General features: G+C 38.7%; 1 protein-coding gene across 1 annotated transcript in view; it reads right to left on the reverse strand.

The window, feature by feature from the left end:
• Positions 1-11,145, reverse strand: part of LOC107551117 (EF-hand and coiled-coil domain-containing protein 1-like) — a 22,990-nt gene extending 11,845 nt beyond the window's left edge. The window contains 2 exon segments of the mRNA XM_016232611.1: positions 9,456-9,871; positions 10,332-11,145. Of these exon segments, the coding sequence (XP_016088097.1) occupies positions 9,456-9,871; positions 10,332-11,027 (1,112 nt within the window). The 5' untranslated portion in view covers positions 11,028-11,145.
• Positions 11,146-13,400: the final 2,255 nt, after the last annotated feature.

Below are 13,400 nucleotides of genomic sequence, written 5' to 3' on the forward strand. Positions count from 1 at the left end.
AGTTCCTTTGATCTCATGATTCTCATTTGCTCTGACACGCACTGTGAGCTGTAAGGTCTTATATAGACAGGTGTGTGGCTTTCCTAATCAAGTCCAATCAGTATAATCAAACACAGCTGGACTCAAATGAAGGTGTAGAACTATCTCAAGGATGATCAGAAGAAATGGACAGCACCTGAGTTAAATATATGAGTGTCACAGCAAAGGGTCTGAATACTTAGGACCATGTGATATTTCAGTTTTTCTTTTTTAATAAATCTGCAAAAATGTCAACAATTCTGTGTTTTTCTGTCAATATGGGGTGCTGTGTGTACATTAATGAGGAAAAAAAATTAACTTAAATGATTTTAGCAAATGGCTGCAATATAACAAAGAGTGAAAAATTTAAGGGGGTCTGAATACTTTCCGTACCCACTGTATATATATGCTGAAACATTCTGGTTTTATATCATAGTGTTCACAGAGAGAGAGAGAGAGAACAGAGCATATGAGACAAACACAAAGCCCAAATATGACAGAACCTCCATCTGGCATACATTAGCTTTCTCAGCCATTAATTCCATTCTGTTTGATTCCATCTCTGCTGTCTTCCAAACATCCACCTTATACAAAGCAATCTTTTTATTTAGTAAACACTAACAGAAGACACAGGAATGAAACCGCATTTGTGAGAGGATGAACTGATATTCTATCATGTTTCTTTGTGATGCAGGATTATTAGAATTTAAACTCAAAGCAGAAGGTTTTATGCTCAGTATTTATCGGAAACTAAAGCAGCTTTGGGCCCAGGGCCTAAAAGTGTCTCAATTTTCATTTACTGGAAAAGTGGAGGTGGATTGGACATTTCCTGATCAGTCTGGACTGGCTGTACTAGCGTCTCTTTCTATCTGAACAACTTATATGAGCTGCCTGAGGCACTGATAAGTGTCTGCAGAAAACTTTACGTCACATACTGAACCTTAATCTGTTCTTCTTTTAGACACATAGTCTAAAAATAGTACAAATAAGAAAAGGACAACACTTACTCATCATACAGTACTTTCAGCACTGAGTTCTGCCGAGCTTTCTTACTATTTTTTCAGAAAATTTATGGAAAGTTACAAAACCAAAACCGATGCAAGACAAAACTGTGGCCCTATTCAGATGGGACTAGTTTTGGGGGGGATGACTAACCCCCCCCCCTAGGGGGACGTTGTGTTTCACAGACGTACGGTGCAATTTTAATCCTGTGAGAATCTGCCATGTCTGTGTTTTTCTCACACAACCGCTATAAAAATTCCCGAACACATTACCTACTGTTTTTCGGCAAACTCAATGGTCCTCTGAGAAATCGAATCCCATCTGAATGCAGATGTCTGTGACTACTTATATTGTATTATCCCAACGCTTCTCCTGATGTATTTATTTTGGCCTACCTGAGCTACCAATTGCGCGCCAATCTTCCACATGCTGTACCTTTCATTATGGATGGCATCCGATGAAAAAAAAAAAAAAAAAATTAATAAGGAGAGCAAAATCACGGGAAACTGCTACGACTGACCATTTTAACATCGGCATCAGGTAAGATACTTGTCTAGATTTCTCTGCTAACTTACGTGGGTTTATTATTAGCAGTCACTCTGTATTATCCCAACGCTTCTCCTGATGTATTTATTTTGGCCTACCTGAGCTACCAATTGCGCGCCAATCTTCCACATGCTGTACCTTTCATTATGGATGGCATCCGATGAAAAAAAAATAAAAATAAAATTAATAAGGAGAGCAAAATCACGGGAAACTGCTACGACTGACCATTTTAACATCGGCATCAGGTAAGATACTTGTCTAGATTTCTCTGCTAACTTACGTGGGTTTATTATTAGCAGTCACTTCTATAAACTCATGTGAAGTTTATTTAAAAAATGTCTTTATAATCAATTAAAATTATATTAATACATATTTCATTAGACATATATGCCGTAGCTATGTGATGCACGCAAACACATCAAATCAAGTAAACACATCGGGTGATAAGAACTGAAACTCAAACGTAATTTAGAAAACTAGTCCCGTCCAAATAAGTATGTATCTCATTAGATTGTGTATCATTTTTGGCTGCACATCTCGTCTCACACCTTGAACGAGGAACTCTATTTTGGTGGTCAGGCTGCTGACAATAGGTTTCTATCTTTCGACTATATTTACACTGGACCAGAGTGACGTACTAACATGGGGCGAGCCCAGCTGTTTGTGGTTTAGACGTACACTTCCTGTGTTGATTTCAGCAGGATCTGAACTTCCAGACCCCCTCTTGCACCCAGTTTACTTTCAATGGCATGAAGATTCAGAGTGAATTTAGAAGGATGAGACAATCATATATGTTAAACAACCACATAAATAACAAGATTATGTCTGCCCGGATGTTGTGAGGTCCTTGATAAATGCTGATAAAGCAACCGATTTATCTTGAGACTATGAAACAGAAACAGATGTCCACAATTAAGACTAGGCACATGGTTGGTAACACGATACCTGGTTAAGTAAGACTAGAGAGGCTGAGTCAAACTGCCAGACATGGACCATGTGAGGATGCACAGATGCTGTTATTAGATCCACTATATGGTCTGAGACGTGGGAAATCACCTGATCTTGTTTTTGGGGGGGACCAGACGGTAATTAATCAGAGTCTGGAATGTCTGTTATTACGAGGGCAGTCCCAGTAAACACAGCTTTGAAGAAGGTTTGCGAAGTGTTTACGCGTCCTCACAAGCCATAAACATGAAACAGACACATTAGGGAAGAATCCAAATGGACTTAAACAGATTGAACCTCGTGCAAGTTTCCATTTCAGACAAGTCAAAGTGTTCGCAAGGAAGCGGGAGAAGAAAAAGTGTAAGTTTTTGAGAACGGTCCTCCCACAACTTGGGCAGTTTATTAGTGCTGAGGTCTGCAGAGCAAGAGTATCAGCTGGCCGAGGGTGGGAGGAGAAAGGGAAATGTTCAAATGTTCAGCTGTGTTTGAAAATGGAAAAAAGTCAAGGTCTCGGGAGCTTTTCAATCTCAAAGTGCTTAGAAAATACTGGATCCAAAAAAATCATGCCGTAGGAAGTCCTCCTAAAGACAAAATTTTTATGAGGCCTCATTTTGTTGACGTTTCTTTACTTTCTTCAGACATAATAGAGGGGAATTTTCAAAGGACTGTTCATTCCATCTGTCCAGCCCTGCTATAATGTGTTGAGGTACGACAGGTTACCCAGATACACTGAACATTATTCGGCCGCACTGCAGCTGAAATAATAGTTCTCCGAATAATAACTGATTATTTTTGAGCGGTTAGACAGCCTTACGTTTAACATGTCAGTCTCTGTGATGTCAGCAGAGCTCAAAAACAGCACAGACCTGATGATAAATGCAATGCTTTTCACCTGGTCTGAATAGAGGGGCATAAAGCACGTCTGAAACGGAGCGATAAATAGAGTAAAATGGTGGAAATTCATCCCCACTGAACAAACAGCAGAGTGTTTGCCTCTTCCTCCAGATGGCGGCTCTTGTCCCCCCTCCTCTCTTTGTGTTCTGTCTGTCTCTTTTGTCCTGAGGTCCGCCTCACTGTGGTTCTCTTGGGGTCTAGGCTGAGGGCTTCGGTCCATCTTGGATTCTGAGGGAGAAAAAAACGCCTCCAGGCAGGACATACACGGACATGGTGTGTTTTTCTTGGAAATGAAGTGATCAGATAAGGTCTGTTCCCACCACCTCCCCCATGAGACCTGGCCTCCATCTAAACCTCTTCCTCTTTCTTTATTAGGGCCAAGAGGGGCTTCGGGAAACCTTACACAATATCTGTGAGATCTACATTTGGACTTTCTCTCATTCTGGGTGACTGCAAACTGTCGAATATGACCGGAAATGGCTCATTAAAAAGTCTCTCTAGGGCCTGCATATCAGTATTTTCCATTATACTATCGGTCAAAAGTTTGGGGTCAGTAAGATTAAAAAAATATATTAAAAAAAATAAGTTTTTATTTTTTTTATTCTATTAATTAAAAAGGTATAATTTTCACAAAACATTTAAGAAGGTCAACAGAACAGCATCTGTTTGAAATAGAAATCTTCTGTAACATTACGTCTTTACTGCCACTTTTGATCAATTTAATGTATCTTTGCTGAATAAAATAAATAAAATTATTTATTTTTTAAAAAGTACTTATCTTAAATGTTTGAGTGGTAATTTATCATGTTTTCCACAAAAATATTGAAGACTGGAGTAATGACTGCTGAAAATTCAGCTTTGCCATCACAGGAATGAATTCCATTTTAAAATATATAAAAATGGAAAACAATTATTTTAAATTATAATAATGTAATAATGTATTTTTTGATTCAATAATTGCAGTCTTGGTGACCCCAAACTTTTGACTGGTAGTGTATATTAAAAATAAAAGGATGCACATGAAGAATCTGGAAAGCATATAATGACCAAACATTTTGTAACGGCAAATGTGTTTATCATCTTTTCCAGAACATCAGTGAAGTCATTACCAAAAAATCACATAATATAGTGATGTGCGGAATCTGGAGAAAATTGTGCAATAATTCAGGCACTTTGATCGGGTCCAGGTTTGTATTGTCACACATCTTAAAGAAAGACATTTGACAATAAAACAGTGTCAAAATACAGCATTTCCAAGACCATTACTACTCTGAGGAAAGAGATAATTAGTTTAATAGACATCCCTTTCATCTAGATAAAGAGTCAAATGGTTGATTATTTTTGTGGCAGATGGGGAGGTTAAAGCGGCAGGTGGGGGAACTGAAGTGAGCTATTAAAATGTGTGATTATTACAATAACTGCATTAAGGTCTGAACAGGCCCGGATTGGCTAATCGGGAGCACCGGGATTCAATTGATAATTAATCATTCTTTTTGCGCAAATCATTGTTTTATTTGTGAATATGCCGTTTAAGGAAGGCTTTAAGACCAAGCGGAATCCTCTGCCGGCTGCACCAGAAGCAGCCCACACTCTCTTAAGTTTTCTTTAATTGAAAAATATGCATTTTCATTCATTCGAAGGCTATAAGGTTGTAATGATTTTAGTTCAAAACTTTAAGTGCCATTGTTAAAAATGCTTTATTGATTGACGTTTCATAGACCATCAGTTGTTAGCTTTCAAATTTCATGCCATTTGTAATTTCACGGTGTTTTCACCTCCTAAATTATACACTTGTGATTTGTGAAGTCACAATTCTATATTGGTAGGCTACAATTTATTCAGGCCCATGACATTAAAATTATTTTTAGAATAATTGTACACAAATTAAGCAAAACAATTGTGATTATTTCGGAGAACTTTTTACCTGCATGCAGACAGCCTACATTATGGTACAGTACAAATATTTGGAGCGTCCTTTATTCCGTCCCTTATTTTCTTAAAGAATAAACACTTATTTTCTACAAGAATACAAGAACAAACACTATTTTCTTAAAGAATAAAAGATAAAGAATCACATTTTTTCCATTTCTGAAGTTGTTGGAGATATGCGAGCAAAAAATTATAGATCAAAGAAAATGCATAATAGAAAGCGCAAAAGGTGGCACTGAAAGGGCCAGTACAAAAAAAAGAAAAAGAAAAAGAAAAAGGCATGAAACACAAAGGACATGAAAAATAGCCAGCGGACACACCTCTCTCTTCAGATAAAAGACATTGCTCTCAGTGTGAATGGGTCAGTCCATGACCTACAAAGCATGACCTGAGCGGTATCCTCTTCATCAAAAGCTTTCCTCCATCGTTTTTGTTTTCAGAGAACTGTGTGCCCATTGGATGCACTCTAGGGACTTTTCAGCACTTGCCCATGGGGTGTTCTGGCCTTGAAGAAAAAAGCCTGCTCTGATCTGCCACATACCAGCCTGCACGTGGCTACGACACAAAGCATGTTTACATTTCCCCCCCCTAAAAAAGGGGCAGCTGATACACAAGCCTCATTACTGCTACAATTACTTTCACTTTCAACTTTTGTTTAACGCAAACAGGTAATCTATTCCAATTATTGCAAGACTTTGTGAATATCTATTTGGTACCAGGTGAAAAGATGCACAATAAATAACTGGTAATATAACATTTGTGGTTACCAAAATGGTCCTTAAAAAAACGGATACAATAATACTAATAATAATACTAATAAATAATAATAGTAATGAATAAAAATAAATAAATACAATTATCTATTAAAAATATATTTTCGATGTTCATGTACAGTTTTGTATACACAAAGGCTGCATTTATTTGATAAAAAATTCAGTCAAAACTGTAATGTTGTGAATTATTACTACAGTTTAAAATAGCTTTTTTTCTATTTAACTATATTTAAAATGTAATTTATTCCTGTGATGGCAAAGCTGAATTTTCAGCAGCCATTACTCCAGTCTTCAGAGTCACATGATCCTTCAGAAATCATTCTAATATGCTGATTTGGTGTTTAATAAACATTCCTTATTATTATCAAAGTTGAAAACAGTTGCGCTGCATATTGTTGTGTAAACTGTGATACATCTTTTCAGGATTCTTTGATGAATAGAAAGTTCAAAAGAGCAACATTCATTTGATACATTTTAATCAATTTAGTGCAGCCTTGCATAAAAGCATTTTTTATTTAAATTTTTTTTTAAATAAACTGATTAACATCTAACATCTCGTGTACGTGAAATCAGCCAAACTATTCCATATCATTCTATTATCTGATAATGAGAAGGGAAAACATCTTATTAGCCATCTTATAAGCCTTTATTTAGCTTCAAAATGTCATCTGGACACATTGCTGTCCAACAAAACTATATCTGGCAAAATGACTTCAATAACTGCATGTCATTTTCTACCATATTCTTTACGAATGTGAAGACAGAGTAAATATGGCATTGAGATGTGAGGTCTGTTACTGGTTATGGCTGAATATTAAAACAGCGGCACAGCCCAAGCAATTATTTACACCCAAACTAATAATGTCTGCAAAGAAAGCAGCACTTCTGAATAACAAACTCTTCGGCAGCATCACAAATATTTGGTATGGTAGTTTAACGTAAAAACAAACAGGAACATGCTTTTAAACATTCTTAAACAGCATGCCGAGATCTCTAAACTTGGTGAGGGTGGTAGGAGTTGTTGCTAGGATATAGACAGGGAGTGTTCTTCCATTATTCTCTAGAGGGGGAAACTGTTTGAAGATAGATGGGAACATTCAATCTGTTTAAGTCAGGCCTTGCCGGGCTGAATGGAACTCTCCCCAAATGTGTCAGCTCCATTGTGATCTGGACTGAATTATTTGGCTTAAGAGCATCAATGGAGGGGCCATAGAAAGGTTCACCACAGACGTCACATAGATTAGTGCAGCCTGAAGGTATAAAAGTGAAAGTTTATTAAAAAATGTCAAAGTGTCTCTGTCAGTAAGACCCGCACGTTGCCATTGAATAGATGTGATGACCACCACTTCAATATTCACTAATATATGTCTTTCTAAATCCATAAGCATGCTAGACTTTTTATTCAAACTATCTGAAAAAGGACACTATAGTCTTGAAATGACTGCAAAAACGTTCCCCATTAACAAAGTAAATATATCTCTGTAAATGAGAAAACACTTTTAAAGGGGTCATATGATGCGATTTCAAGTTTTCCTTTCTCTTTGGAGTGTTACAAGCTGATTGTGCATAGATAAGATCCCTGAAGTTGCAAAGACTAAAGTCTCAAAACCAAAGAGATATACTTTATCAAAATTAAGACTCTGCCACGCCCCCCTAAAACAGCTCGTTCTAACGATCCCCCACATATCTACCTCACTATGTGGAAATATTTGCAAAATGCCGCCCAAATGTTCACGCAAAGAAAGAAGGCGTGGTTTCAGTAACCGCAGTTAGTGTTGAAGCAGCCATGTCAGGGAGACGCTGTGTGTTTCTAGGCGAAAGCAAAAGCACTTTATTTGGTCTTCCGAAAGTAGATGCATTTAGGAATCTTTAAGATTACTTACAACAGAACAGCAATGTATTTTATGGACGACCGTTTCGTGAACCTAGGAGAGGAGGTCATTCTGACTTTGCTATGACAATCTGGCGCTTCTGAATCAGCTACTGTTTTGTTATTAGTTTAAGTATTTGCTATTGACTGTTTAAATGAGTTTTGCGCATCGTGTGTGTGTGTGCGCGCGAGAGAGAGAGAGAGCGAGAGCGAGAGCGCGCACGTGAGAGAGAGAGATGCTTTGGCAATGTAAAGATACTTTTTTTCCCATTCCAATAAAGCTACTTGAATCTGAATCTGAGAGAGAGAGAGAGAGAGGGGGTCACATCACAAACACATACCAGCTTCATCACTGTGTCTGTCACACGACTCTGTTCCCCTTTCGGGCTCTGTCTTTACATTTATTTTGAAAGATGAAGCTTGCGATTATGGTAAGGGGTGTTTCATTTCCGACGAGTGCTTGCGGTGTTCGGCCAATCACAATGCATGACCCCTTTAACTCCAGACTTGCAGTAAATCCACTTTTATCAGGATTGCCAGGAATGCTGTCTCAAAATTAGCATGCAAGAAATATGTAAACACTGATGACGTTAAGACTAACTGCTTCTAAATGTAAATTAAATGGTTGCGCGCTAGGAAAGTTCAATGACAGCCCAAGTATAAAACCCAAACTACAAAATGAGTGGCTTCCAGCACTAGCTGTGCATAATTTCAGCTAACCAAAAATGGGAGCCCATTTGCCACACATGTTGACAACTAAACGAACCCAAACAAAACAAGGTCTGCACTCGAGAAGCAGAACCACATCAAGCCAACCTAAATAGCATGCATGTTGGCACACTTTTGCACAATCAGGGCCAGCAAGTTCTGGCGGGAGCCATTTTAACCCAGAGGAATCTCAGTTCACTACGAGTCAGATTATTTGAAGCTACATTATGCAATAATGAGACTGTTTACTGCATTCAGTCTGGTTTAGATGACAATAATGCATTAGCCTCTGGCAGAGATGTGCTGTAATCTTGTTAAAATCCTGATAAAAAAAAAAGTAAAACTGTAATTTTTCATTGTCAGCACCATAAAATGAGAATAATATCCAAGTAATATCTAAGATGAACTCTGCAATTTCCATAATACCTTTGAAACCGTTGTAGCTGAGGTAAACATCCTCACTTGTTAGTTGCCAAATTGTCATGTTTTGACAGAGTCTTTACATTTACATCAGTGAAATCCCCAGAAACAGGTGCCAAACTGTGGTAAGTGAGGATAATTTCTTCTTCATGGTTCATGATTGCTGAAGTAAGCGATCCCAATGTAAAAACAGATTACCTCACCATGACAAACGTCTGTGGGAATAGTTAGGCCTACTGAATAAGCACTGTCAAAACTGCACTAAATAGCAGTTCAGTAAATAAAGTGTTACGTATTTCACTTGTTTTTGTTGCTTCTGGCACTTCACATACAGTAAGTGTTATACTAACCTGTAGAACAGAAGCTCCATCTCTAGCTGCTCGATGTGCCTCTGCAGAACAGGCACAAGACTGGCTTTGGTCTCCAGCTCCTTCACTTTCTTGAGGCCACTGAGAACAGCTTGCCTGGCTTCCTCCACTCTTTTCCTCATCTCAACCTGCTCCTTTTTAAGAGTCCTGTTACATTCCTCCAGCAACAACACTGCCTCTTGTGATACTCGCAGCTCCTGCTCCAGCTTCTGGTTGAAGAACATGGCCTCCTCGATCTGCCCATCCCGGGAACTCCGGATGTACTCCACTTCTCTCAAGAAACTCTGGATGTCCTTCAGGTTCCCAGAAATGTTGGGTTTCTGGGCTGATCGCCTTTGGTGGGCGATGAAACGGCCACCCTCTGGTTTATGTTTCGAGTGGCTTTTCCATAGGCCCACCTATGATACACAGAAAACATGTCAGAAGAATGCCATAGCCCTTATGAAAATAAGCCATGGTTTTAATAAATTAGAAGTGTAGTACCCATGGTTTTTGGCAGATTGATTACCATTTTGTATATGGTTTATGGTTAGTGTAGCAAAATCATGGCTAATTTGGGTGGGTGGGTGTGTGTGTGTGGGGGGGGGGGTCCATTCTAGGTGCCCTCAGAGGGGGATCCCCACCCCCAGACGACGATTCCTACCGAGAGGGACCCCAGCTGCCCTCATAACGCTTTTTCTTTAAGATGCCGGTGACAAAATACTATGGGTTTGCGAACAAGATCAACAGATTGTGCCCTAAAACTACCTAAATTCGCACGCTAACTCGAGTAGACTTCATTCAGAGAATATCGTTGCTTGTTTTCCTTGTTATTTTTAGAATAAATCTCTTGTGTGAAGTTCATCTCAATGACTGTACCTGTAAGGCCAGAGATCGAGCATCACTGCTTTGAAGAGCCGCGCGCATGTCCTCCACCAACTCCCTGAGACTCGCATTTTCCTCCTCAAGTTTGGTTATCCTGTCCTCAGCCTCCTCGAGGGCCACGATTTCCTCATAGCACTCCCTGGTGCAGGACCCCAGCTGCCTACAAACTGACGCGTGTCTATCCACAGTGGAAGAAGCAGGCGGCTCTCCGCTTTCTCGCTTGTTACTGGTACCCAAAGACAGCACCTTCTCGCGCCGCCTCAAGGGGCTCCTGAGTCTGATCTGCGTCTCTATGTGCTCGCTCTCCTTCCCAACCAACAACCTCCCATTCTCATACTGGCATCCAGCTTTGGTACTGAAATAGCCGCACAGTTTTGCGTGAAACTGCCTGAAGCTGAACTCTTCGGGTAGATTATCCAAAATCCCCGCGCACTCCTCCAGATCACACTCTCTACTGAGTCCTAAAATCTCGCAAAGAATGTTAAAATCCTCGGCTGGTATTTTACCATCTCCCTGACAGTCTATGTGATGAAATATCTCTTGGAGGTATTGATCCAGCCCGGTTGAGAGGACTATAATTTCGTTTTCCACTCCACGGTCTAGTCCGTAATGATACGCCAGAGTGCTCACTATCCATTGTGTCCTGCGCGCGGGTCGGCTGTATGGATCGCATGCGTCCGACTTTTCCATCCTTTTCCCTCACAAGAATTCCATTTATAGTGCCTAGATGGATTAATGGATTCAACAGATCCTCTAAGAATACAAACAGCATACCAAGTTCATGTCATCTGAACACCAGACCGCCCCACTCTTGTAGTAGACACTCGCTCTGTGCGCGCGGGGGCGTTGCTGTGAAGGGAGCACTGCCCACAAAACCTTAACTGCAGAGGGGGAAACACTTTTGAAAAGAAGCTAGCAATTGGAGAGTCATTGTGGTGATTTTCAGGATATTTCATACATATACAGAACTGATATAATGTAACATACAACTAATACTTCGCAACTTAAAATATGCTGAAATATACAATAATAATACAGATGGTAAAATAGACGACATATACATCAAAGTTAATTACAATTTTTATGAACAATGGCAGATAAACCTATAGCCTACGTACAGTGTAACCCACGCATAGACAAAAAATTATAATAATAAAAAATAAAATAATGCAATAAACATGAACTAAAGAACAAAACAAATATCATAATGTCATAATAGATCTATACATTATTTTTAAAAGTACATGTATTGTCTAGTTAAATATAGGTTTTCGTAGTAAGTAATACGGTACAAGTAATTTGGTTTTTACCATATATCCCTAGGAAACATTAATTAAAAAATGGTGAGAACTATGCCATTTTTCCTTTTTGCACAGTTTGTACCTTCGAAAATTTTACTTTTGAAAATTCCTTTCACTAAAGTTTTCTTTGGCTGCACGGGAATTGTTTTATAAGCTGCAGAAATCATCTTTTCAGCCCTCTAGGAGCCCAAGTAAAAGCTTTGAAGAGCCGGTGGAGTCGAAGGTCGGATCGGCCACTGTGTAACTTCTGTTGACTGTAGTTGCAGTTCCAGGAGCAGCTTGTCATTTCATATTTACCAGCGCGCGAGCTTCATTATGTTCTAGCGACTCTGTGTAACAAAAGCCAACATTACAAAGTTTTCCAATGCTTATGCGATCAATTAAAACATAAAAGTAGCGGTGAGGAGAAAGCTGGAAAACTGCTGTCCGTTATGGTAAGTTTTTATGATGAACTTTATAGAATAATGATGCTTATTCAACATTGTTTAAATTTAAAATGATAAAATAAATACAGAAGTTTTACTTTTCTTTTTGAATTGTGGTATCTGAAATACAGTATCATCATAGTACTTTTTTTGAGATCGTTCTATATCACCTTATCCAGCATTTCTTCCGAGACATTAAAGTTTACATGTTACATGTTCTTGTAGAGCAAGATACTTCCATTAAAGTCCTTATGGTAGTTCTTGGAGCATAAAAATGATTTTCTGATTTTTATGCTCCAAAAAACCCCCATTAGTAGCCAACATCTATTGTACTCACCCACTCTTGTGGCTCTCATACACAGGTTTCCTGCAAGTGAATGTTAGTTTATATAATACATCATGAACATGACTTTTGTCAGAATCGGCAGCCCTTTGGAGCAGCCTCTGAAGCATACAAAGAGCTGCTCTGATTATGGCAGATTGAATGTCTGAACTCCCCTCCGAAACTTAACGACTAGGTTGTTTCTGCTGACTGACATGGCCAGCCACGAGAGAATGATTTGCCGCGATGGCTGCCACATATACTTTGAGTGTGGAAGGGTTGTGCCCCTTATCCAGCAGCTCTTGTAGAAAGGTTAGCATGTTGGACAGGGGTCCTGGTTCCGTGCTGCACACCAGTCAGAGAAGACTGATCATTTAAGGGCGTAAAGACATCTTGTCGCTCTAGCCTCTAAAATGGTATTAGTTACACTCACGAGGAGCTGCATAGGCCCCGGTCGAGGGGCCAAACATGAAGGCTCCACAGCGTTGGGACACTCTCATAGTTAGATTATGACATACTTACTGCTATTTGTAAGTTTTTTTTTTAAAAGAAATGTTTACTTTCCTTCAGCATAGATGCATTACATTCATCAAAAGTAGAGTAAATTCATTTATAATGATACAAAAGGGCTGAAAACGCTGTTCTCTCAAAGAACAAAAAAAAATGTATCACTGTTTCCACAAAAATATTAAGCATTTATTAATAACATTAGGAAAATTGTATATAAATGCAAGAAACATTTCCTAATATTTAATATGGATTAAATATTAGGAAATGTTTCTTGAGCACCAAATCAGCATATCAGAATAATTTCTGAAGGATTTTGAAAGACTGGAGTAATGGCTTTTAAAAACTAGTTCCCAATATTTTGTTGTATATTTGATCAAATAAATGCATAACAGACTTTCTCAAAAACAAAAAAAAAAAAAAAAAGTCAAATTTACCAACCCCAAACTTTTGAAAGGTAGTGTATGATATATATTTTTCAAACATCATGGCTGGCATGTTCAGCATA

Source organism: Sinocyclocheilus grahami, unplaced genomic scaffold (genome assembly GCF_001515645.1).
Source record: "Sinocyclocheilus grahami isolate Dianchi unplaced genomic scaffold, SAMN03320097.WGS_v1.1 scaffold415.1, whole genome shotgun sequence".
NCBI classification, from domain to species: Eukaryota; Metazoa; Chordata; class Actinopteri; order Cypriniformes; family Cyprinidae; genus Sinocyclocheilus; species Sinocyclocheilus grahami.